Source organism: Mirounga leonina, unplaced genomic scaffold (genome assembly GCF_011800145.1).
Source record: "Mirounga leonina isolate KUSES-001 unplaced genomic scaffold, KU_Mleo_1.0 Mir_168, whole genome shotgun sequence".
NCBI lineage: Eukaryota > Metazoa > Chordata > Mammalia > Carnivora > Phocidae > Mirounga > Mirounga leonina.
This window is the reverse complement of record NW_023270426.1, coordinates 44,323,721-44,351,056: the sequence shown is the minus strand read 5'-3', so window position 1 is coordinate 44,351,056 and position 27,336 is coordinate 44,323,721. Positions and strand designations below refer to the sequence as shown.

General features: G+C 40.1%; 2 protein-coding genes across 5 annotated transcripts in view; one reads left to right on the top strand and one right to left on the bottom strand.

Moving 5' to 3' along the window:
- The window catches only part of PTCD2 (pentatricopeptide repeat domain 2), a 61,497-nt gene extending 52,398 nt beyond the window's left edge, over positions 1 to 9,099 (bottom strand). For 3 of the 4 annotated variants that reach the window (XM_035014620.1, XM_035014618.1, XM_035014617.1), the window contains exons 1-3: positions 8,968 to 9,099; positions 7,509 to 7,601; positions 4,072 to 4,201 (exon numbers count right to left, since the gene is read on the bottom strand). In XM_035014620.1, coding sequence (XP_034870511.1) covers positions 4,072 to 4,201; positions 7,509 to 7,601; positions 8,968 to 9,079 — 335 coding nt within the window. In that variant the 5' untranslated portion in view covers positions 9,080 to 9,099. The remainder of the gene's footprint in view (positions 1 to 4,071; positions 4,202 to 7,508; positions 7,602 to 8,967) is intronic. The other variant, XM_035014619.1, reaches the window with a different exon arrangement.
- An 82-nt stretch (positions 9,100 to 9,181) lies between these two features.
- The window catches only part of MRPS27 (mitochondrial ribosomal protein S27), a 101,842-nt gene continuing 83,687 nt past the window's right edge, over positions 9,182 to 27,336 (top strand). The window contains exons 1-2 of the mRNA XM_035014611.1: positions 9,182 to 9,269; positions 17,256 to 17,333. Of these exons, the coding sequence (XP_034870502.1) occupies positions 9,197 to 9,269; positions 17,256 to 17,333 (151 nt within the window). The 5' untranslated portion in view covers positions 9,182 to 9,196. The remainder of the gene's footprint in view (positions 9,270 to 17,255; positions 17,334 to 27,336) is intronic.

The window sequence follows — 27,336 nt, the reverse complement described above, 5'->3', positions numbered from 1 at the left end:
AACAAATTAAACACGATTCTGAAGTTTAGTTTTACGAAAAGGCTAATTTCAAAGACAGTGACATCTTAGATGTGGCTTGAGATTTCTACAAGCAGTCAGCCACCAGTGAGAACTGTAGAACTGAAAATTGCTAGCATAAATTTACTTTCAATAACCAACTCTTTCTGTTTTAGACACCAAGAAGACAATCTGGTGACAAAATAAGTACCTCATGATTACATGTAAACCAGAGTTTAGTAAGACTCATTATGTGAATAAATCACACATAACATGGGGAGAAGCTGACTTTAAAGACAGAATACTTTTTACCCTGCAGAAATCACAGAAGAAAGTCAGAGTAACATTATGGATAGTTTATCTAAACATACATACTGCCAAACAGAATGACGATATGTACTTTTATTTATTTATTTATTAATTTTATTTACTTATTTGAGAGAGCAAGCAAGTGAGCACAAGCAAGAGAGAGCACAAGCGGGGGGGGGGGGGGGGGCAGAGGGAGAGGGAGAAGCAGACACCCCACTGAGCAGGGAGCCCAACAAGGGGCTCCATTCCAGGACCCAAGGATCGTGACCTGAGCCGAAGGCAGATGCTTAATTGACTGAGCCACCCAGGCGCCCTGAGAACATGTACTTTTAAAGATGCATTTCATAATCGAATTATAGAAGTAACAAAATATATTCATTGCTTCATTACAAGTTATGAATTAAATTATGTCAAAGCTTCAGTTGTATACCTTAAATACACATGACTTTTAGTTGTCAACTATACCTCAATAATACTGGAGGGAAAAAAGAATTAAGTTATTAAAAGCAGCATAGTATAGTGATTAAGGATGTTTAGACTCTGATTCCAAACTGACAGTTCAAATCCCAGCTCTTTTACTAACTGTATAATGATGAGCAAATTAATTAGCCACTCTATGCCTCAATTTCTTCATCTATAAATGAAGATAAAAGTCCAACTCAAAGGGTTTTTGTGAGGATTAAATGAGATGACATGCCTAGCACACAGAAAACCTTCCATGTATGTTAGCTTTTAAGAAATGTAAAGTATGCTGTGGAAAAAAACTTTAAAAATCAAAATATCCCAAAAATAGCATTATGAAAAATTTGTGCCAGATTAAAAACAATGCAAAAACAAAAGTTTTCCCTACTTAGAGGGTATTTACACTAATAAAAACGCTAGAAATTCACAGAAATAATATATTACCTCTTCTTGACAAGAAATGTTCAAATCGGAGAATCTAAAAATCTCCCTATAAACCACATAACAGCAGGTGGTCAAGATTATGGAGGGATTAAGCTCCTCCTCATTTTTGACTCAATAAAGAGCTTACGTTCTGGCTCATTACTATTCTTCCCCAGCAGTGGGGTGCCTGTCTCAGCAAGAGAGAGAACAGGATGGTTAGGCCATGGACCTGCCCATCTTCCCACTTTTTCTCCACAAGTAAAGGGAAGAGACAGCAATTCGGTGGAGTTACCAGCATCGAATTAGCTTTGGGTAGTAAAAATAGACTGACAGTAAAACAGGCCAGAGGGTCTCAATGATTCAACTTTGTGAAACAGAAAACAGAAACAGAATTAGGATGCTAATACTGTGTGACTGTAAATTAGCATAACCCTCCTAGAAAATAATCTGACACTTTGTATCGAGAAGTTTTCAAAGATTCCTATCTTCTGATCACCACCAAAACATAAAGAGTAAATTTTATGCATAGAGTTGCTCATATGGCATTATTTATACTGATGAAAAATCAAATAATGCAGACATTCAACAATAGTGGCACAATTAATTAGAAAACCTGACATACAATGGAATATTGTGAAGCCATTAAAATATAATTCCTAAGTATATCATATTTTTAAAAGATTTTATTTATTCATTTGACAGAGAGAGAGCACAGGCCGGGGGAGCAGCAGGCAGAAGGAGAGGGAGAAGCAGGCTCCCCACTGAGCAGGGAGCCTGACATGGGGCTAGATCCGAGGATCCTGGGATCATGACTCGAGCCAAAGGCAGACACTTAAATGGCTGAGCCACCCAGGCGCCCCAACTCCTAAGTATATCATTAACAAGCAAAAACATATATGCTAGAATACTAACTAGAAAACACTATCATTATATATACAACAGTTAGAAATGTGTAAATAAACCCCACCAAAACCACACAACCTTTGCACACAAAAAATCAGTGAGAAAATGTATACGAAGAATATCAACAGTGGTTGTTCCATTCAGAGGTGGAACTCTTGCTTCTCCCCCTGCATGTGGGTTGGCCAGGTGAATTGCCTTGACCAAGAGAATGTGACAGAAGTGAAGCTGTGCCAGCTCTGGGCTGCTTTACAAGGCCTGCAGCTTCTACTTGTGCTGGGTGCTAGTGCAGCCCAGGCTAGACTCACGAATGGTGAGACATTCCAAGGGGAAAGAAGGGCCACATGGACTCAGGCACCAGAAATGTAAGTGAAGCTTCTTGGACCTTCCAGCTCAGCCTAGCCAGCAGCTGACTATGGATGAGCAAGTGACTAGCTGACACCAACAAAGAGCTGCCCCACTAACCGGCTTCAATTCCTGACCCACAGTAATAATAGAGAATAGACAGTAATAAATAATAGAGAAGTAATAAATAATTGTCTTGTTAAGCCATTAAGTTCTGGTGTGTAACAGCTAACCTTAGGGGCTTTGGGTGGCTCAGTTGGTTAAACGACTGCCTTCAGTTCAGGTCATGATCCTAGGGTCCTGGGATCGAGCCCCACGTCAGGCTCCCTGCTCAACGGGGAGCCTGCTTCTCCCTCTCCTTCTGCCTGCTACTCTGCCTGCTTGTGCTCTGTCAAATTAAAAAAAAAATTAAAAGTTCTGGTATGCAATAAGAGACAACTGAAATATCAGAATTTATGACATATTTCTTCTACTTTTTTGGTGTTTTTCCAACTTTCAATGAATTTAGTGTAATTTTGTGTTTTTTTCCTTTTTAAAAATAACACAAATTTTTTCACATTATAAAATTGATAATGCCCACTGTAGACAAGTTTGAGAAATCAAAAAAGTACATATTTAGAGAAAAAAAAATGTGTAATTCCCAGAGAACCACAGTTAACTTTTGGTACATATCCTTCCAGTATTCTATATACGAACACCCTGTAGTTCTCTCTATAAATGTACAATATAAATGCAGGTCCATGTACAGAAATATATTTTTCAAGAATGGTTAAAAAAAGGGGGGGTGGGGAGATGGGGTGGCTGGATGATGGACAGTGGGGAGGGTATGTGTTGTGGTGAGCGCTGGGTGTTATGTAAGACTGATGAATCACAGACCTGTACTCATGAAACAAATAATACATTATATGCTAATTAAAAAATACAAAGGCCATGAACTTAATTTCAGAAATGAAGCCTGTTGATTTCATGTCATACACTTCCTGAGTAAGCGAAACCTTTGCTGGGTTTCCCAACAGCAGGCTATGATTACCCGTGTGTTCCCCTGACATGAGAAACTGACAAGGGATCAGAGACAATGGAACATAATAGGCATACGCCAGGAGGAGGGAGCCGAGCCAGGAGTCCACTGAAATGATCCAAGTGAGATACGATGAGGCCTGAACTAAGACACTGGTAATGAGGGCAGAGAGAGGAAGGCTAAAGATGAGAGATACCAGGGAAGCAGAAGCAGTGGTATTTCTTATCCTGTCAGGGAGGAGAGCAAATGAGATTAGGGGAAAGAGGCTCCCTGGTATCTGTCCTGAGTGGTCAGTGCAACAGAAAACACAGCAAAAAGAAGCAATCTGAATGTGAAGACCTAGGGGACATAGGAGAAGAGTTCATCAGGCTGGTGATTTCTTGAGGCATGAATTCTGGTTTTCTATCCTCAGTACCTGGCATATAGAAGGAAACCAGTAAGTGTTTGATAAATGAATATAAATGTCTGGAGCTCAGTGCAGGCATGTGGACAAGAGATTTAAAAGTCATCAATGCACAGGTGACAGCTGAAACCTTGTTAAGTGGATGAGATTGTTCAGGGAAAAGAACAGAGTGAGAAGAAACCAAAGCTGGCAGAATTCTAGGGAAATGCCTCACCTGTAAATGACATTTTTAACCAGTTCCATATCGTCCCGGGAATCGCTCAAATGAAGCAAGGTTTTCAACTCCTCCTTCAGGATGAGCTTGTTCTGCGTCAATTTCTCTTCCATGTTTCTCAGATAGGTTGCTGGAAGAAAGCATGGTATAATGGTCATCACTCAGGCTGATTGGGACTATCAGGAATCTGACCTCAAGAAGAAGGGGATGCTGGATCCTGGCACATTGCAAAGGGGCATTGAGAGGGGCTCATGACCATGTAGCTCCCATCACTGGCTAGTCTCCTCAAGAACAGTGTCACAGAAGGTCTACGAAGCAAACTAGCTATGCTACAGGCCAGAGGCCCACTCAAAACTTTCTAACATACAATCTGTGGGGGTAGGAACACAAGAATATGCAATTTGGACTACCTGGGTGATCCACACATTAAAGTTTAAAGACTCATGTACCAGAGGCTTACCTCAAAGAACTGTACCTATAGGTGACCCATTAGGAAAAAAAAAAAAAAGTAATCAAGACATCCAAACCATCAATTGGCAGGGTACCTAGCAGGAAAAGTGAAAGGAAAATATGCAGTGAAGGTGGGTTTGCCCCAATGGCTGACCCACACAATTCAGGAATACTTCACGTCTCTTTCATTTGGTTCAACTCTACCGCTCATTTATCTTGGTCTCCCTACTCAGTTGTTAGAAAGCATGACACAGAACTACATAATGCACAGGGGGTAAAAAAACTACCCTCTAAATAGCAGCAAACACTCTCTGTAACAGAATCATATCAAGGTGATTACGCTCTATCTCTGTTCCCTAACTTGTATTTGACTGACTATGGAGACAGTCAAACACCAAAAGGAAACACTGCTTCTTGGCATTAGGAAGGGACCAGATTCTCAGCAGAATGGGGGGTGAGATGCAAGGGCAGCATCAAAGAAGCATGTGAGCTGCCAATTAAAGTCTACAGGTTTTGCTCTAAGACCCAGAGCTTTGAAGGAAGGCTGCTTAAAGGAATGGTACAATACACATTAAAACACAAGATTGGGAAGCTGAGACAGACACTGTTCTCAATTTACAAGAAAAGAAGGCCCACCTGCTTTAAATTAATGCTGTGGACCTTTCAATCGTTATTTGCAGAACCATATCATGGTTGAAGGTTTTACAGATGGAAAGACCTGGGCTTTGCCACTTGTATGCTATGGGGAGATGCTTGTTTGTGAGATTTGATTCCTCACGTGTAAAGTGAGGATCATGAGAGCTACCTCCTGGGGTATCCTGAGATAATGTATGTTAAGCACTTAGCACAGGGCCTAGCACATAGTAACTGCCAGTAAATCATACACATTATTCTCATCTTCATTCTGTCACTTGTCAGATTTAAGTGAATTTATTCTGTTAACTATTTTTAAATAATTTCTAATATAAAAAATTTTAATGGAATGACTTTATATCTTATACTTTTTAATAACCTTTAAGAATCCAAAACTTCAAGAGATGTAATTTGCATTTTAAAACAAATAATCAAGATTTAAGTGCTCGTAACACAGGGAAGGCTAAGCTATGGTTCATGCCCTGAAAGAACTTAGTCTATTTGAGAAAACAAGATATATTTATACAAAGCTATCTGAAAACAGTGATGGAGGGGGTGACATTTGACCAACTATACACATGATACAGAAAAAAGATATCAGGGTGGCAGAAGCAGACCAGGTATGGTTGAAGTGGAGAAGTACCAGAGAGAAAGGAAGGGGCTGGAGAAGGAAGGGGTTGGGAGAAACTCAGGAGAGGGGAGCATTCCTGGTATGAGAATCAGCATGAATAATATCACAGGATGGGGCGGGCGAGGGAGCGCTGAGGGGAGAACTGTGACTAGATTAACAGGAAATCATACTGAACTCCAGAAAGGGTAAGGTCCCACTATGGAGGAGCTAGAAAGTCAGGGAGGTGTGTACAATGTGGTATATGAACAGAGGACCATTGTGGGTTTTTATAATGAAGAAATGTGGATGGGATTTTATAAATATCAATCGGACCATGGAGTAAACTGGCACTTAGCATATGAACATATGCACAACTGTCACAGCCTTAGAATGACTATGACAACTGGATATAACTAGAAAATGACACGAACCCTAATTCTGCCAATTTTACAAAGCTCCAAAAGGTAAACGGGTAAAAAGAAGACTGAGGTAAAATCCAGACTGAGTCTCCCATACTGAAGATGAACATATTCTCCCTCTCCCTTTTAAAGTTTATGTTCTCATTCCACAGGAGGTATAATGTAATAATATGATTAGTGGAGAGGTGAGGAAAGAGTGATTTCTGGAGGGCCAGAAGCAATAAGTGTTTTTTAGGTGCTCAGAAACATTTGACGGTGAGAGTAAGGAGATTTGAAAAAGTCAGTAGGGACAAACTAAACTGTTACTGAAAGAGAGGAGTCTTGTTATGTTTATAAAGGAATTTAAAGTACTGGAAAAAATGTGCAGGAGAGAGGGAATGAATTCAGTAAGATTTCTCAGATGCTGAAAGGAGTAAGACCTAGGGTGGTGGTGTGTTTTCAGCTTTTTGTAATAAAGATATTCAAACATAGCCCAAAACAGAGAGAGAACATTATGCTCTCATGTGTCCATCACCCAGGCTCAACAATGACTAATATTTTGATAATTAAAAAAAAAAAAATCTTTGTTTTAGCCTATTGATTTTTTCAGCCGAGGAGAAAAATATGAAAATGCATCACAGGGGGCACCTGGGTGGCTCAGTTGAGCTTCCGACTCTTGATTTCAGCTAAGGTCATGATCTCAGGGTCACTGGATCAAGTGAGCCCCTAGGCAGGCTCCATGCTCAGCAGGGAGTTCACTTGAGATTCTCTCCTCTCCTTCTGTCCCTCCTTCCCTTCCCCCCCCCCACTCTCTCTCAAATATTAAAAAAAAAAAAAAGAAAGAAAGAAAGAAAGAGAAGAAAATGCATCACACATGAGATGGTTTTGTTTCACTATATTTCACTTGGGTATATATATGTATGCGTATACTGGAGATACTATGTAAAATATACTTTTTACTCTGAGGTGCATCAAAAATGTGAAAGCCAATCATCTCAAGCAGTTCTTCTCAGACTTTACTGTGCATATTAATAGTCTGGGGCTCCAAGTTTGGTATTTCTATGAAATTCCCAGCTGCTGCTGACCCATGATACTTAGTCTGGGTGGCATGGATCTAGAGAGGACTGGTTCCAACACTAATTTTAGCATTTCTCTGGGATCCTGGGAAATGTGACAAGAGGAGAGTGGTAGACTCTGTAGTAGTAGAAAGTGAGATGAAAAGTACATTTAAGGGTAGTCTAGGAAATTAAGAATAATCCATGTCAATTTTTTCTCAGACAGGGATAAAGAGAGAAAAAACTTGAATAACACATCAGTGAAAGAATTAACAAAACAGATTCAATTACCTTTGGTGCCAGGAAGATGATACGCAATAGCCACCTTCTTATGCTGAAATTCTTTTAATTTCACAATATTATCTGTAAGTAGGTATCTTTTAGCTAAAAATCAAAGAAAAAAGTAAAATCATTTTCACTATCTTATACTTAGCAAAAACATGAGTAGAACTTGATTGCCTCTTTCTAATAACTGATCTTCACTTAACATAAATAATCCATCTGGACAGCTACAAATAAGTCACCCTGGTGGAAAAGTAAACATCTCTAAACTATCGGAAAATTCAAATTCTCAGCAAGTTTTGTTTCTGTGTGTGAAAGGAGCTAGTGATTAACTGTATGGAGACGGGTTGAGAGGAATCTGGGAAGTGAAAGACAAATATACATTCCCCATCTAGTTATGGGATTACAAGGGAATAAAAAAACAAAAAACAAAACTAAAGGTTACTGTTTAAACGTCAAACTGGTGGATCTAGTTTCGGTTTATCTAGGTGGAAGCACATAGGGTAGTGCAGAGAGCTAGAGTGTGACCATTGGAATTCCCGGTTCTACCATTTGTGAAATCAGGAGTTAAGGCCTCTCAGAATTGGGTTGTCGGTATCCTCATGATGTATCAGAAATCACTAACCACAGCTTAGTAGAAAAGATAAGTTTGGGAAACATTTCTTTTGGATGCTTGGCTGTGCACGGAGTGGAGCCTGGTCAAAGAATCATTCACTGAAGACCTCTTCTGTAGGGCAATAACAGGTTACCAACAAAAAGTATCGTCTATTTACGAGGAGAGAGTCCAGAGATACGGTTACAGCAGGATTGTACTGTTGTGCGGCCTGAGTGCAAATCCCTCCTCTACCACTTTCCTCTCACCTTGGGCTAATTACTCGGTCTAGCTGTTTCCACCCCTGTAAATAGAGAAAAGAATGGGAACCTCTCTCACTGGGGGTTGTGAAGAGAAAAGGAATTAATATACGTAAAACGCATAGAGTAATACCTGACACCAAGTGTTAGGTATTTCATTATCACTCACCAGTATATTCAAATTTAATCATTTCCATAAAGTTATTAAGGCACCATTTTACAAATGAAGAAACCTGCACAAGGTCTTCCAGACTATTAGCGGCAGAGCCGGAGCGCCAAATTCAGAGTCTAAGACCTCTGCTACCAAATTGTGCAGAACCGTACACCCAAGGGGGAGAGATTTCCAGACAACAGCGTCGCCTCCTCTGAGGGACTACTACAGCCCCAAGGTCGAGACCCCAGCCCGGCCGTCCTTTCGTTCCCAGGCACACGGGTGTCCATGACACCCAGAGCCAGGGCTGCACACGCACGCAACCAGAGGACGAAAGAGCAAGCTCGAACGCTCCAGGCCAGTGGGTGACCGAGGCGCTGTTATTTCCCAAGTGATGCCTGCTGAGGTGTTAAACCCCCTTCCTGCCCATTCCTCCCCTCCTTCACGACCAGAGGCCGCGGATACCTCCGAGAGGGCAGCGGCAGCACGCGGAGCCTGAGCCTCCCCCCCGGGGATATACCGAACTCCGCAGCGCCCGCAGCACGCCGCGTCTCGGCAGCCGAACCGCGGCGGCCATGCTGTCCCGGGCCACACCAACTACGGGAGCCGGGGAGGGGGGCGGGGCGGCGGCCTAGACCCCACCCCTTCCTCTGCCCGCAATCCCCGGACGTTCGTCCTCTTGGTATGCTCCAAGATGGCCGCTCTCGCGCTGAGCCGCTGCTTCCTTCGGGCGCGGAAAGTGCCTCTGCCTCCGCGCTCGCTGGCAGGTTGGTGGCTGTTCTGCTTTCGTGGGGCTACTTCTTTAGTCACCTGATAACTCCTCCTTAAGTGAAGGGAGCTGTGGGCTTTCAACAGGACAAGAAATGCTTCTGGGATCTAGTTGCTAACCATTTGGAGCGTTGGGTAGTACAGAAAGGGGAAGTATGGCCTCGGACCCGTCTCCTTACCCAAAATAGTGCCTGCCTGTCCAGAGGTGTGCAGAGTAGATGAAGTTATGGCATGAGGTCTTTTGCATATGATTTGCAGGGTTTGTGTGTTAGGGTCTCTTTCCTGCCATTGAAGAGTCCAAATGTGCCCACTTCAGAGCTAGGAAGGTTCCCCCCCTGCTTAAATGTCTTTGGAGGGGCGTCCTAAACCTACTCCTCACCACCTCACAATTGGAGACCTTTGATCTCCACTTGGGATAAGAATTTCAGTGCTAATTTCTCATTATCTGATGACCTGGGGCACAACTTTTGAGTGACCTTTCTATGCCACAGTTTTCCACGTGTAGAGCCAATAGATACTTCTGAAGTACAGTTAGTTGACCCTTGAACAACTCAGGGGTTAGAGGCATGATCCCAGGCAGTTGAAAAATTGTGTTTAACTCCCCCCAAACTTAAGCATACTGTTGACCTTACCTGTAACAAACAGTCCATTAATCCTTATTTTTTGTTTTATGTAATTGTATAGTGTATTCTTCACAGTAAAGTGAGCTACGGAAAATGTTACTAAAATCTTTAGTAAAGATTTAGTAAATCTAGAGGACTATACTGTATTTATTGAAAAAAAATCTGTGTAAGGGGACCCCTGCAGTTCAAAGTGGTATTATTCAAGGGTCAACTGTACTTGGGTAGTCGAGTAAACGGCACCTCACTCAAAATGTTTTTGATGGGTCTGCTGATAAAGACATTAGAAAAAGTTGACATTTATACAAGCTAAATCCTGATAGGTGTATGATTATATGACTAAAATGCAGTAATCACAATTGATGTTTCCAGTGCCCGTTATCTTCTCTTTCCAGCATACCCTGTAGCTCCTATTAAAAACCAACACTTACACTGTTGTTCACAGTTCTTTAGGAACAGCTATTAAATATCAACTCAAAACCTCTTTGTTGGCCACCAGGTTTTCTGAAGATTAACTGGTTGACCTAGCAGGTGAAAATGTTTAGTGCCACACATTAGGTAAAGCAGTATGTACAGTACCTGGCGTCTCAATAAGAATTAGCTGCTGTACCTATTTGCTAGCATGCTTAATTATGGCTCTTAGTAAATGCTTTTCAATTTACACAAGACCTTGAATTGTGTATCAGGGAGACTATCATGGTTGCATAGTGTTTGAGGCAATCATTCTAACGAGAATGGATATTAGATAAGGGTGAATTGAATTTCCAGTTAGCATTTTGTTCTCCATTGGTGAACTTGTAGTCAGATATACCTGTGTTGTTACATTGTGGTAGCTATTAGCTACATGTGGCTATTGAAATTAGTTAAAATAAGAAATTCAGGTTTTTTAGTCACACTGACCACATTTTAAGTGTTCAGTGGAGACCTGTAGTTAGTGGCTACAGTTGCACAGCTCAGAATTGATCATTTCCATCATTAGGTTCTATTGAATAAGCCCTAGGTTAGACCACAGAAGAAAGGAGTCTGGAAATCAGGAACTGGAAGCTATAAGGCAAGTAATAGAAGTATGCTGGATAGTGCATTAAGGACCATCCCGAATTTGACAATGCAGATAAGGTGATTGACTTTTAAGTCAGCATAACATCTTGAGCCATTACAGGATAAGAGAGGGGAAAATGTACTTGGTACAAACTAGAAAAGTGGTTTAAAGTTATGAAGAGAGTAGAGAAAGCAAATTTATTGGGACCTATTACATAGTGAACATTTGAGTAGGCACTTAACATGCCCTCATTTCAACTATGATACAAGGTAGGCAATATTTCTCTATTTTACATATGATGAAAGCGGCTCAGAGACTATGCAACTTGCCCAGGTTTCATACCATTTATTAGCCAGGCAAGGATTCCAGCTGCAGACTTTGTGACTCTAGAGCATATCTGTGTCGACAATCAGTGCTTTTCTTTGGATGGAAAACATGTTTGGAGACATTGGTCTGAAGGCCAAAATAACTATAAAAAGAGTAAGTATGTAGAGCCAATCACTTTTCACTAAACTTTGAAATTCTGGTCTTCGGAGGTAGCTTTTCTGGAATTAAATAGAGAAAATATTTTTTATGGTGGAGAGTTTTATCTTAGAGAATATGGTTGCCCCCAAAGCTAACTGGCTGAAGGATAGCCAAGTTCAAGAAAGGTTTATGTGTATTGTTGGGTGGCATTTGCGGAGTGGGATTATTCAGACTCAGACCTGAAACTGGGAGGCTGTTATTGTTTTATCCACTTACTACTTCAGTGTGGTCTGAGGAGTAACATCGTATCACGTGGAAAATTGTTAGAAATACAGAGTCTCTGTCCCCACTGAAGACCTACTGAATCAGAACCTTCACTTTATCAAGGTTCACATACACATTAAAGTTTAAGAAACTGTTTTAGATTTTACACTTTACCATTGTTCACCCAATTTAACATTCTGTCTGACTTCATAGGAGATCTGATTCTAATGTTAATATACAGACCTTCCAACTACTATACAGAAATGCAAAGATTTTTTTAAATGATGTCATTTGTAAAGTATCAAAAAGATAAACATCTTGCTTTAAAAGGCTTACAGAAATGGAATGTTTGTCTTTCTTAAGGTATAGTAATTTCCTTTTGCTGTTGTAACAAATTACTACAAATTAGGTGGTTTTAAAAAATACAGGTATTATGGTACAGTTCTGTAGGTCAGAAGTCTGACATAAGGTCTGGCTGTGCTAAATTCAAGGTGTTGAAAAAGATGGGTTTCCTTCAGGAATCTCTAGGGGAAAATCTGTTTCCATGTCTTTTCCCTCTTCGAGAGACCCCTTACATTCCTTGGCTGATGCTCCCCTTTTTCAAACATCTTGAACATGAGCAAGTCAAGGCCTTATATCACCCCATCCTTCACACATCATAGTGTTGCAGGATTTTTTTCTCCGTCCGTGCCCACGGTTCTTGGTCACGCCACTTCGAAGTATGAAGAGGGAGACCAGACAGTAGTGGGCAGAGAAGCAAGGTTTACTGAACGATAGCAAAGTGATAGCACAAGCTCCCAAGGAGGGAGGGGACCCAAAGGGGTTGCCACGGGAGTTTCTAAGTCTAGGGCTTTCTATGGGCTTGTTGGTGGGCTGTTTCAATCTGATTAACGGTCCCTGCACCTGTCATCCAATCAGATTTTTGTCACCTGTCTATCATATGGGAAAGGGTGGAGGGCTCCTTCCTGGGTGGTGTAAATCCTTTTAAGGATGGTTTCCTCTTAGGGCGGGGGCGGGGGTGGGGGCGGGGGCTTGTCCCTGCCTGCCTGTCTTCCAATTACCCTTCATCAGCAGTACCTGTCTTCCCCCTTTTTCACTTTTGAAGACCTTGTGACTACATTGGGCTCACCTGGATAAACCAGTACAATTGCCTCGTTTTAACATCATTGATGATCTTTTTTTTTAAATTTTTTTTTTTAAGATTTTATTTATTTGCGAGAGAGAGAATGAGAGACAGAGAGCATGAGAGGGAGGAGGGTCAGAGGGAGAAGCAGACTCCCTGCTGAGCAGGGAGCCTAACGTGGGACTCGATCCCGGGACTCTGGGATCGTGACCTGAGCTGAAGGCAGTCGCTTAACCAACTGAGCCACCCAGGCGCCCCAACATCATTGGTGATCTTAACCTCAATCCCCTTTAGCTGTGTACCCTAACATGTTCGCAGGTTCTGGAGATTAAGACATGGATGTCTTTTGGAGGGTCATTTTTCTGCCTACCAGACTTGGCCACTCATTCCTACATTTATCATTGGTTTCTATTGGTCTAGGAAAATTTGCTATTTGCCAAATTCAAATTCTTCGTCCTTAAACCCTTTTGTTCTATACTCAATGGAAATGGAAAGTGATTACTGGTTACTTTCTTATAAAGCAAACATTAAAAAGTTCATGTATATAAGGGTTGCTGGGTTTACCTTTTGTAGATTTACTGGTCTTCATTTGTTTTTTGTTTTCAGTTCATGTGATCCCCCTTGAACAACTGTACACAAAGGGCACTCTTGGACTCCTGTCTTTCCCCACCAGTACCTCCCCTGCCTTTTTGTCTTCCAATTAGAAACTCTTTGAACATTGACCTTCATAATTGTCTTTTCTGACTCCAGAATAGGAAAGGGTGATTTCTTATGCTAGAAGCAGAAATAGAGAATAAGTAATAAATTATAATAATAATAGAGAATAAGTTGGGGCGCCTGGGTGGCTCAGTTGGTTAAGCAAGCGACTGCCTTCGGCTCGGGTCGTGATCCTGGAGTCCCGGGATGGAGTCCTGGGATCAAGTCCCGCATCGGGCTCCCTGCTCGGCAGGGAGTCTGCTTCTCCCTCTGACCCTCCTCCCTCTCATGCTCTCTGTCTCTCATTCTCTCCCTCTCAAATAAATAAATAAAATCTTTAAAAAAAAAATAATAGAGAATAAGTCACTGGTATCCTGATGTATATAGCTTAATAGTCCTTAGCTCATGCTCACATAGAGAAGAGCTGCTCTTGTTTCCCACAGAAAGGAGACACCTTCCTGATTTTAGAAATTGGAATTCAGTTTGCATAGAAATGCTGCTATAAATTATGAATGGATTAGGTGAATTTATTCTTTTGGTTCTATGTAAGAACAAGCAGCGACCTTAACTATCACCAAGGTCAGTTCCTTCATTTGTAACTGCAGGGTCTCTAGTTTTCTACCAACTGGTAAAATTCAGACCAAATCTCAGGTCTCCCGCTCCTGACTTGTACAGCTACACAGCTAATGCCATTGGATTTTATTCATCCTTCTTGGCAGATGTAGGAATGTAACTAACAATTTATAACATTGTTTCTATGAAAAATGTGTGCTTTGAAAAAAATCTATGAAAAACGTTTCTATGAAAAGGTATTATGCCAAACATCTAATTTTTTTTAAATAACACACTTAAAGTGTAGGCACTTTTTAATGGTTATTATTTCTTGAAAAATCTCTTAGTTGCTCTTTGAGACAGTCTTTGGAAGCTTTTCCATATTACTGCATCATTGCTTAAGCTTTAGGCCTCAAATTTAGCATATTATTAGTAAAGTTTTGACCTGTAATTACGGTAAGGGAGGGTGACTCCTTTTAATTAAGGTAATTAAGCTAACTCCCACGCTGCCACTGTTGCATTATGGACTGTGTGGTACCTTTAGATACTTATCTGCCATTCCTTCCTTTTTTTTCTTGTAAATAGCTTTATTGAGATACAATTCACATATCATTACAATTCACCCATTTCAATAATTCAGTGCAGTGGGTTTTTTTTTTAATATATGTATATACACACAGTGTTGCACAATCATCACCTTAGCACATTTTTATCACCTCAAAAGACCCCTCATAGTCATTAGCAGTCACTCCCCATTTTCCTACAAGCTTTCCTGACTCCCTCCCCTCCAGTTCTAGGCAACCACTAATCTGCTGTTTCTATGGATTTGCCTATTATGGACATTTCATATAAATGTATGTGGCCTTTTGTGACTGGCTTCTTTTTCACTTAACAAAGTTTTCAAGGTTCATCCATGTTGTAGCCTGTATCAGTACTTCATTTCTTTTTATTGCCAAATAATATTCTATGATAAGAATTTATCACATTTTGTTTATCTTTTTATTAATTGTTGGATATTTGCATTATTTTCACTTTCGGGCTATTATGAATAATATTGCTATGACCATTTGTATACCAATTTCTGTGTGGATACATGATTTCATTTCTCCTGGGTATATACCTAGGAGTGAGATTGCCGGGTTGCATGGTAACTCCATGTTAATGATGTAGAAAAGACGTTAGGGTTCCAAGCCGAAGGCCAAGACAGAATTCTTGAGACGTCTTTGGTGCAAAAAGGTGCTTTCATTAAAGTTCGAGGACCAGAGGGCAGAAAGAGCTGCACTGGGGTCTTGAGGAGTCGCCCATTATATACTTTCAAGCTGGGAGGGGTTAGGGATAATGTAAGCCTCCCAGGTATTTTGGAAACAAGGTTTCCAGGATCCTGAGGGGGCTAGCTATTGTTAGGAAAGGTCATTTATTACTGTTTAGTAAAAACTCAGTCCGAGACCCTTCAGATGTCTATTAATGGTTCATATATTTGGGGGATAATTGCCAACATGTATCCTGAGGGGTAGAGATAAAGGAAGTTTCCAAAGGAATTCTTATATGTGACAGTAGACTTACAGGGACCTGGGGGTTGGGCTAAGATTGCCTTTTGTCCTTAGCAGAGTATCAACATAAAGGAAGTTGAGTCCTTGGGGAATGTCACTCTACCTGTTTCAAGGACTTGTCAATGGGCTGTAGGTAGTAAGGAAATTTAATAATTTTTCTTCTGTCTTTGTCTCCCACATCATTAACATTTTGAGAAACTGCCAAACTTTTCCAAAGTGGCTGCACCATTTTACATTGTCACCTACAATATATGAGGGTTCCAGTTTCTCTACATCTTTATCATCTTTATCTGTCTTTTTTATTATAGTCATTCTAGAGAGTATCAAGTTGTATTTCAGTGTATTTTGCATTTCCCTGATGGCAAATCATATTAAACATCTTTACATGTACCTGTTGGCCATTTATCTGTGCGTTTTTGTTTTTAAGAAATGTCTGTTCAGATCCTTTGCCCATTTTTCAGTGGGTTGTCTTTTTAAATTTTGAGTTGTAAGTGCCATTTACATATTCTGGATAGAAGTCCCTTATCAGGTAAGTAACTTGCAAATATTTTCTCCATTCTGTGAGTTGGCATTTCACTTTTTTTTTTTTAAGATTTTTATTTATTTATTTGAGAGAGAGAGAATGAGAGCACATGAGAGTGGGGAGGGTCAGAGGGAGAAGCAGACTCCCTGCCAAGCAGGGAGCCCGATGCGGGACTCGATCCCGGGACTCCAGGATCATGACCTGAGCCGAAGGCAGTCGCTTAACCAACTGAGCCACCCAGGCGCCCGGCATTTCACTTTCTTAACGGTGTCCTTTAAAACACAAAAGGTTCTGGTTTTGGTTAAGTTGCTGCTCATTCATTCCTTGAGCTTATGTTTATTGAGTATTGCCTTATACCAGTCATTGTGCCAGGTTCTGGGAATACAGTTATACCATCTAGTGAGTTACCTCAACTCTGGCTTGTTAGGTTTCTCTTATTTACCAGTAGGGTGCTTGGTTACTGGGTAAGATACTCTTTGCTTTATGTGAAGTGAGGGTAAATATGCTGATCCAGGTCAGATGGAAATGTTTTTAGGGCTAATGATTATAAAGCATTCGATTAATGAGTTAATCAACAGTTCAGCAAGTATTTGGGTTATAAGAAGGAGTTCTAGGGCTCACTTAGGCTATAATGTAGGGGCAACAAATGGCTTCTAGTACTAAAGTTATAGGAACAAAATTACCAGCATTCTTACCTGTAACATTATTGTAGAATTTTTCAGTTTTTCTGTATCTTCTACTTGTTAGAGATGGAATGCATGTTGTCATGAACTGAATTATGAACTCTGCGATATTGGTTATAGTATCATACTAGAATCTTTACATAACCTAGTACATTGAAAATATGACAAAGTTGGGCGCCTGGGTGGCTCAGTCGGTTAAGCGACTGCCTTCGGCTCAGGTCATGATCCTGGAGTCCCGGGATTGAGTCCCGCATCGGGCTCCCTGCTCGGTAGGGAGTCTGCTTCTCCCTCTGACCCTCCCCCCTCTCATGTGCTCTCTCTCTCTCATTCTCTCTGTCTCAAATAAATAAATAAAATCTTAAAAAAAAAAAAAAAGAAAAAGAAAAGAAAATATGACAAAGCTATGTTTAATAAGACATAAACAACCCGTTGTGAACCCACACCTGTTAATAATTGACTTTTTTCCTCAGGTGAAAGAGGACTGCTTTCTGCAGCATATGTGGACAGCCATAAATGGGAAGCAAGAGAAAAAGAACATTGTCACCTCGGTAGGTACCTGTTGAGCTGTTAGATATGTCATGTCATTCATTCTATATGTTTACCATCATGTTCGTATGATGTATTTATGAAATGATGCTTTTATGATGGTCCCATTCAGATAAGCACATTTTAAGTCTTACAAAGAATTAGATTATTATTTTACTTGTGGCAAAATCATTTTTGCTATCCTGCAAATTTCTACTTAATTTTTGCCTTGATTAGTCTCCCTAAATTATGTAAACAATTCTCTTCTTTCTTGTTTTTTGTCCATTTTAGTCATATAGTTAGTTACCATGCAGGTTGTCTCTTTTATATTACCTGCAGAGAAAAATATATTTTATATTTTCATGCTTTTTTATTATAATTTCTTAACTTGTGGTCTTTAGAGCTCTTTCTGACTCTTTTATTATTACCAGGTAATAGATTTGAAAGCAGTGTTATAATTTCATACAAACCATTTAGGAAAAATAGTTGGCTAACATCTTCTCAGGCAGTAGGCTCCTAATTATACTTCCCTTTCCTTGTTCTCTAGGTCATATTACACAGGTAGCAGCCTTTTCTAAAATAACAAGGCCTAGGGGTGCCTGGGTGACTCAGTCAGTTAAGTGTTGACTCTAACTCTTGGTTTCAGTTGAGGTCATGATCTCAGGGTTGTGAGATCAAGCCCCACATCTGGCTCTGCACTCAGCATGGAGTCTGCTTTAGATTCTCTTTCCCTTTCCCTCCCCCTCTGCCACTGTCCCCACTTGTGTTCTTGCTCTGTCTCTAAATAAATGAAATCTCTAAAAGAAGTCACTGACCCTATGAGCATTTTGTAGAAATATAAATACTTCATATATGTAATATACATTATATGTAACATCATGAGGACATTGATAATAAAGTCAGATGATTGGTGATAGTTTTATGGGACTGATGTAATTTTTTGATCAGTTCCAGTGCTGATCTAATATTCTCCCCCAGATTTCTTTCTCTGCTTTTTTGGGCTTATGTTAAAGAATAAAGTCCCCCTGTGTTTATGGATTCTTCTAATAAGTGGGGGGAAGGAGGAGGGAGACATTCTTTTGTAGCTGTCTGTGATGGCCCAGCTTGGGGTGGGGAGGGCTTTCAAAGAACTCATAATTTTCTCCCCTGATGATGTTACTGCAAGAGCAAAATCGGTTTGTATGTCCTGGAATGGCTATGTAGGCAGGGGCTAACCAAAACAGAGGTGTGGAGAATCTGAAGGTAAGTAACTACATACTTGCACTGAAACGTAGAATCAGTGTGAATAGATAGAAGTGCAGATGGGTACAGATGTGGTATACTGGCAAGGTCCAATACCAGGAATGGCATTATCATATGGGACACTGTTTAATTCACAAAATGGTGAACACTTGGTAAAGTTCTGAACAAGTCTAATTACTGTCTTCAGTTTACATGGTAGTTGCATCTATGGAAAATTCAGCTTATTTTCAAATTTTGCTCAAAAAAGTACTTTGCCTTTGTTTATGTGTAAAGTGGAGTTAGTTCTGTCCATTATTAACAGATTGACTTTTTTTTTTTTTAAGATTTTATTTATTTATTTGAGAGAGCGAGAATGAGAGAGAGAGTACATGAGAGGGAAGAGGGTCAGAGGGAGAAGCAGACTCCCTGCTGAGCAGGGAGTCCGATGCGGGACTTCATCCAGGGACTCCAGGATCATGACCCGAGCGGAAGGCAGTCACTTAACCAACTGAGCCACCCAGGCGCCCAGATTGACTTTTTTTTTTATTCATGTTAATGTCTGCCATGTCATAGATGCCATGGTACATGGGGCAAATATTTTAACTTTTTATTTGTAAATAATTTTAAACTTAGGAAAACTTGTAAGAATAATACAAAAAGAGCATCTCTGTACTCTTTGCCCAAATTCACCAGTTGTCATCATTTTGACCCTTTTGTTTTTGCTTTCTCATTCTCTACGCACACATTTTTTTTTAACCATTTGAGAGTTTGTTACATATGTTATAGCCCGTTAAGCTGAGTGCTTTGGTGTACACTACCTGACATTTTTTAAGAAGCCAGTCCCTTTTTTTAATAGAATATTCTTCTTTTGGGATTTGTCTTGTATTTCTTCATAATTAGATTCAAGGAAGGGTCCCCTGGCCAGAATATTGTCAATAATGTTGTGTCCTTCTCAGGATGTCTTCTCATCTGGAGACACCCAGTGTCCATCTGCCCTCACTGGTGAGGTTAACTTTGATCACCCAGTCAAGTGTGTGTGATTTTTCGTCTGGAGAGTTACTGTTTTTCTCCCTTGTGACTAATGGGCAATCTGTGGAGAGATACTTTAGTATCATGCCACTGTCCTGCTGCTGACTGAAAGTTTCTCCCTAAGTTTAGTATCCATTTAGCTTCTTGCCTGAGTCAGTCTTTACTATGGTGGTTGCAAAATGATGGTTTTCCAATTCGTTAATACCTCCACATTTAGTAATTAGTACTCAATATTCTAATGTAAGTAGGAGGCTTCTGTTCCCTCCATTTCTTTCTCTGTTTATTATCAGTATGATCTCGTGGATTGTGGATTCCTCTTTTTCTTTTAATGATTCCTTACCATCCTTGTTATTTGGATGGTCACATTCAGTGTTGGCTGGTAGAAGTCCTTTCAGCCTGACTTCCAGTTTTCCATCTTGTACCTTTCCTGCTCTAGCCCTGGAATCCACTATTTCTCCAAGGAGTCCTGGTTCCTTTTAGTAAGGAATGGTATTAGAAACAAGATCTGTGCACAAGTTGTCCTCTTGCTACTGTGGAGTTTTTGCTTCTTGGCCTATTCAGTGGCTAGAACTAGGAAAAATAAGTATACATAGCCACATAAACATATATGCACAAACATGCATATAAGCTTACGTGTACATACTTTACAAATAATGAATTCATGCTGAAACCTCCAATTCCAGTTCATCCCCACAGAGCTCCTTGCCTTTTCTAGGCCATATTTGTATCAGCCTTCTATACCGAAAACTCTGGCCCCCAAAAAGGACAATGTTTTGATGTGTTGGGACAGTCTCTGCATTGCAGGTTATCTAATTTTCCTGTCTTCTGCTCATTCAGTACTCCCTGCAGTCATTGTGATAGTGAGAAAACACCCCCATATTTCTAGTTGCCCTCTGGGGCCATTAGTACTCCTTTTGGGAATCACTGTTCCAGTGATGAAACCAACATGGACTCCATTGATTATATTGCAAAGCGTGTTCTGATATGCCATGCATGAACTGTAAGAAAAGTGCTGTGGAAGTGCAGAGAAGAAAATGAAGAATTTCAGGAAAGCTATTATTAACGCTTTCCTAGGCATAAAGGGAAAATTAGAAAAGACCATTATATTTGGTGCCTTGGTATAGGATATAGTCAGCTCTTTGTTATTAGGGGACAGATTTACAGGAACTTTTACATAGATCCTGAATAAGCAGAAGCTGTTTGCCAAAGAATGAGTATAGTAAGTCTGCAATAAATATCAAATGTAGGTGACTGTCTTTGTTAAGATTAGTATACTTGGAAAAGCATTAACAGCTACCATTTACTGAAGACTACCCTCCTTGAATACCCTCTGTACATCCTGAATCCCTATCCAGTCAGAATTTTTTCCTCACCCTGTATTCTTACAGCACTTTATACCATCGTTGTGCCGTTTGGTGTGGTGAAAAGTCTGCCCTTAGGGGCAGACATCTGGATGTGAGCCTTAGTTAAGCCAGCTTTCAGAAACTATGTCATTTAACCTTGTTCCTGTAGCCATAAATTAGGGATGATGATAATGCCTGCTTCAGTTCATACCCTACCATATAATAGGTACTCCAGAAATGTGGAATGAACGAATTTCTAGGCCCCTTGATTCTACCCCTATATAAAAGATTAGGGTATGAGGTAAGGTTTGGAAACTCAAACTGCTTGGGGGGAAAAGAGGCTCTTTGAGACAGTATTTTTTTTCCTGCTGTGTAATAAAATAAAATGTCATTAAAAACTTTCGCACCCATGTGATAGTACCGCATGTATTCCCTAACTCTTGAGTGTTTGGGTTGAGATGTGTGTCCTGAGAATTCAGGCACCGCGCCTGGGGCTGCATCCCGAGGATCGTGCAGTAGGTGGCAGCGCCGCTTCTGCCCAGACCGCTGCGCAGCCTTTGGAACCTGGCGTTTGGGTGCGGACTTTTCCGGAAGCCGCCTCCGTAAGCGCTTGCGCGGAGTGCTGCCCTTAGCATGTGGAGCGCTGGGATTGGGCGCTGCGACCTGGTGCGGGCTCGCTGATTGGGGGAAGGAGGAGGGGCGATATGAGGCTTTTGCTCCGCGCGTCTCCATTGGAGGGCGTGGGGTGGAGTGGAGCGGGGTGGGAGAGGGAAGATGCCGGGGTGTGGGTGTGGGGCTTCGGCTTCCATCTGCTTAACTGATTTCGCCTCCACACAGAGTGCTTGCGGGGGAGGTGTTCGGTGTTTTCTCTGATGGGCGTGAGGCTCTGGTGCCTCCTGTACAGTCTCATTAGTGGTTTTCTGTTAGAGCCTTGGGGGCGGGCTAATAGGGATCTGTCCAGCTCCCAGTATGAGGGTAATTTATTGCTACGGAGCTCTTGGATTAAAACCGGGAGTGCTATTTAGTACCTACACTGCATTTTAGGGATCAAGCAGGCCATGAATGCAGGGCAGGTCCTCAGACATAAGAATCAAAGGCAACCTTCATCCCTTGCTGGTTCTGTTCTAAGCACTTCATAGGTGCCGTCCCATTTACTGCTCACAACAGCCAGCTAACGCAGCTGCTGCTATTCCCCCTTATGGATGAGGAAACTGAGGCCATATTCTGACACTTATTTAGGGCCATTGCCTTTATGCTGAAAAACAGCTTTCTCAGTGATTGCTGTAGTACCTTCACTTCTACCATAGTGCCTTCCCTTGCACTGAAGAGTGGGTTTCTTGCTTTTTAAAAAATACATTTTGGTTGCAGAATAATATATACAGAAACGTGCATAAATCATAATGTATAGATTGATGAACCAAGTAAACTAACGTAAGATATATAAGAAATAAAACATCCCTCCCACTCAAGAAGCCCTTATTGTGGCTCCCATTTTCTCCTTAAAGGTAACCATTATCCTGACTTCTAACACCATGGATGAAATTTTTAAAAAATGTTTTATAATGGAAAATGTAAACATACAAAAGTAGAGTAATTGAAATGTGGAATCCCCTGTACCCATCATCTGGCTTCAACAGTTACCAGCTCATGGCTAATCTTTACTTCATCTCTGATTCTACTCCCCATCCTGATCCTTTGGTTTATTTTGAGGCAAATCCCAGATAGTATGTAATTTCACCCATAAATATTTTAACATATATGTCTCAAAGGTATGGGTATTTTTAATACCATTATCATACCTAAAATTTTAATAATTATTTAAATATGAAAGATACAGTGTTCAAATTACCTGGATACTCTTATAAATCTTTTAATGGTTTGGTTGAATCAGGATGCATATAAGGTCCATACAGTGCAATTCATTTTATTCTCCCCTTGCCTCTTTTAAAATATTTTTTATAGAAACATACAAAAGTAGAGAGAATGGTATAATGAATCCTCCTGTATACTGTCACCTGGCTCCAGCAATTACCAATTCCTTCCTAGTCTTGTTTCATCAATCCCCTTTCCCATCACCTGATTACTTTTTAACAAATCTTTGTTAGCAGATCATTTTGTGTATTTTTACATGTACCTCTAAAAGATAGGATTTTTTAAAAAATATACCATTCTCATTTTTAAAAATTAGTCATTCCTTAACATCATTAAATATGTCATCAATGTTTACATTTCCCCAGATGTCTTGTAAGTTTTTTTTTTAAATTTAGTTTCTTGAAATGGGACCCAGATAAGGTTCATACATTGTAATGTGTTGAGATGTCTCTTAATTATTTTTTAATCTGTAAATTTCTCTTTTGTAATTTATTTGTTGAGGAAAACAGGTCTTTTGTCTGAGAGTTTCCTACATTCTGGATTTGCTGTTTTCATCCTTATGGTGGTGGTTAACATGTTCCTCTATCTTCCATATGCCCTATAAAGCTGGCAGTTAGAGTAGGAGACTTGATCAGATTCAGGGTTTCTTTTTTGTTTTTCTTTTGGCATGACTACTTCATAGGAAGTATTGTTTACTTTTATCAGGAGGTACACAGCATTTGGTTATCCCTCTGTGATATTAAAGGCCATTCATGATCATTGCTTATATATCTATTATTTCATTAGGAGCTGCAGAATGTTACTATTTTAATTCTATCAATTCTTATTTATTACTGAGAAAATTTTTTACAAGATTTTTTTTTCATCAGCAGTTTAGTTATCCTGAGATACAGTTTTTATGAAGAGGCAGCTTTCAAGATAATCCTACCATCCTACCATCCTCCTACCATACTGCAAAAATGATCAATGAGGATACATTTTTTTTAAATACCGTTATGAACTCCTGGATTTAAGCATTCCACACATTTTAATCCATTACGGTTGATGTGTTTATTGAAAGGGCCTTAGTTCTCCAATTGGGCTTTTTATAGAACCCTAGGATTCTTGGGCTTTCCAACTCAAGTCAGAAGATTGCCGTTTTAGACTGTTTCTGTACTAGGCTTCCCTTTGGTTAAAATAAACACTGAATTAAAGCATTGTGTCTGAAATTCCTCCACTAACCATGCAGATCTATTGAGGAGGAACAGGGTGCAAGTTAACAGCATTAGCCACTTAGCAGCTTTTTAATTACAGACTAGGGCCCACAGTGAATAGGACTAAGGAGAAAACCATTTGGGGGAACTGAGTAGGGTGCCAGTAGGAGGGAAGGCCTGATGAGGAAGCTGCCTGCATTCTATCAGAGGAAGTTCTCTCCCTTGGGTCACCTTGTTAGGGGTTGAGGGCCCTGGTGATGAGCTGAATTGGATTTCTGAGCCTTACTGAATTAAATATTTTATTTCTAATTTTTTAGATTATAAGTAATTATAAAGTAAAGGACACCTTTTCGTTTTAGTTAATTTTTGTTTTTAAGAACTCCCTTTCCGAATTCAAAGAGAATTACACCATTGACACATTTGAATTCAGGTTGAAACTAAGCACTGTGATCATTTCTTGCACTTCTTCCATTAGCTGAGGTTTAGTTTTGCTGTGTCATTTCAGCTGGGGAGGTCTTTGGCTTGTTGCAGTGATTTTTCAAATCTTGCTCTTGAAGCCTGACAGAAATTTTCTGAAACGTGCTTTTTCTAACTTGGTCAGTTCCATATTTGCATCTATATCTGACATATATTTATTAGGTTTCATATTTATCATCTGCTGGCAGTTCTAGAGATGGGTCTGAGTTGTGTACATCATCCTCCTTTAGTCTCATTTTCTTAGTATATATGTATATAAAGCTTGCCTTTAGATTTTCCTTTACTGGAATTATTTGTTTTAAAGCTTCTGGTGACAGATACTTGGAAACCTAAATATCTTAAGTTCAGAATGGTTCCTAGGGTAGTTTTTCCTACTTCCTTCTGTTGCTTCTATACATATGTCATGTGTGCTTGTAGTTTTTCTTAAATGTGGGAAAGAAAAACATAGCTTCAGACTCTGTTTTCTGATCACTTCTTCTAGAGGGTACAATAATAACTTGTATCTAAGGGCGCCTGGGTGGCTCAGTCATTAAGCGTCTACCTTCGGCTCAGGTCATGATCCCAGGTCCTGGGATCAAGCCCCGCATCGGGCTCCCTGCTCAGCGGGAAGCCTGCTTCTCCTTCTCCCACTCCCCCTGCTTGTGTTCCCTCTCTCGCTGTGTCTCTGTCTGTCAAATAAATAAATAAAATCTTAAAAAAAAAAGATAACTTGTATCTAATTCTTTATTACCTAAATTAGATAAGGCACATAAATATTCTTAAGCCCAGAAAAAGTTTAGTGTTGATTGGGTAACAATGGTACACATTTACATAGAAATCATGAAAAGCCAAAACCATCTAATAATTTCTCGCCTAAAGCTCAGTCATATATTTGAATTTTTAAAAAATATTTAGGTGTTTTATCTTCCATCTTATTCCAGAAATGGAATTCAGTTTAATAGCTTCTTTGAGCTTACGAGCAATATCCAAGGCTTACTTTATGTTGCCTCCATAGTAGTTCTCAGACATAATTCATTCTCGGTCTTGCGAGGGTGCATCACAGTCTCTTGGGGGCTTTTGTTTAAAAATTTTTATTTCCCCGGTCTTACCTCAAGTCTACAGAATTAGAATCGCCTTCTGGGTGTGTGAAACTTAGGAATCTGAAGTTTTCAAGTTTTGCAGGTGATTCAGATCCTTAACCAGGTTTGTGAATGATTACACTCCTATACTTGGAATAGTGCAGGGTCCTTAATAAAATCTTTTATGACCTTACATCATCATTGGTATTGTTTTCTTCAGACAAGAAGAGCATTTTATACTAGTATACATTTCATTTTCTGGACATACTTTCATGTTGTCTGTATAGCTTTACATTTTGTTAGATGAAGATCCATTTTCCCATACAGCTTTTGTTGACCTCAACCATCCTCTGCAGTATATATTCCTGAGGAGCTGAATGACAGGCAAGAAGGCATCTTCTTTGGCACATTTCTTTGAAGAAAAACTGGGCATCTGTAGGCCCCTCACTGAAACATGAAGTGTGATTTTGGCTGTTGAAGCTCATGGTCCAGAAGCCTGTGGCGCTGGCCCTCTGTAGGCCACAGCTGCCCCAGCTTTCCTGGCCATTCCTGCTCTGTGCAGTTTTCTGCCTCATTCATCACACCGACACTGTTGCATAAGGTGATTGGTCACATACAATATTTAGCAGCAAATCCCTCTCTGACTTCTAATATGCAAATATTATTCCTCTAATGCTGGCTCTGCAGCTGTTGCCTTTTTGAGGCCCCAACCAATTTCACTTGACTGATGATGTCTTGGTGTGAAGGATTAAAAGGGAACCTTGAGTTACCATAGTACAGAAGCCAACTCAATCGAGTGTTTATTGGAAAGATTTGGTATCGTGAGACTGCTGTTTAATATCATCCTATTTACAATATTAATTTGCCTTAACGTGAAGAGGTTTTTGGGACTTCTTTGTGTGTGTGTGTGTGTGTGTTAATGTTCTTTAATCACCTGGTATCAATCCCTTTAAGATAGTCATAAGAAATTACTTTTACATCATATCAGGTTTTCAGCATTTTGTGTTGCTTTCCCACAGTAGCTACTGAGTCACTGAGAGCATTGCCCCAGGGAAAGGAAAGAGGAAAAAATGGTTAAATGCACAGCAAAAAGTCTTCAACAGATACTTGACGATTGATTACCTCTGTCTTCTTTTTACTTGACACTAATTTCTTCTACCACGGAGTAAAAAAAACTTGGAAATTCAATTACTGCTTTCTCCTTACTTCCTCTCATCCTTCCCTCCCTTTCTCTTTCCCTTCCTTTCTTCCTTTTATTCATTTTTTAAAGCTATTAAGTGCCTTTTATAAAAACTGTTCTAGGGACTGAGAATACATCAGTGAATTAAGTCCTTGCTTTCATGGACTTTACTTCTAAGTATAAAAGAAAAAAACAAAAAACACAGACCAACTTGTGTAGGCATTTGTAGGTCATAGAAAATATTTTGGATTTTATTCCACCGTATGATAGCAAGCTGCTGGCTGGTTAAGAAAAGTAAGTGGCAGGATCTGATTTATCTTTTAAAAGGCTTACTCAGACTGCTGTGTGGAGATTAGATTGTAAGGGTGGGGGCAGTAGTTAAGATGACTAGTTGGGAGGTGACAGATCGGTAATGGTAGTGAAAAATAATATATTTATATTTCAAATCTAGAGCCCATAGGATTTGCTGACAGTTGGTTATAGAATGAAAAAGAATGGGCTTTAGGATAATGCCTAGGTTTTTTTTTTTTTTTTTTTTTAAAGATTTTATTTATTTATTTGACACAGAGAGAGAGACAGCTAGAGCGGGAACACAAGCAGAGGGAGTGGGAGAGGGAGAAGCAGGCTCCCAGCCGAGCAGGGAGCCCGATGTA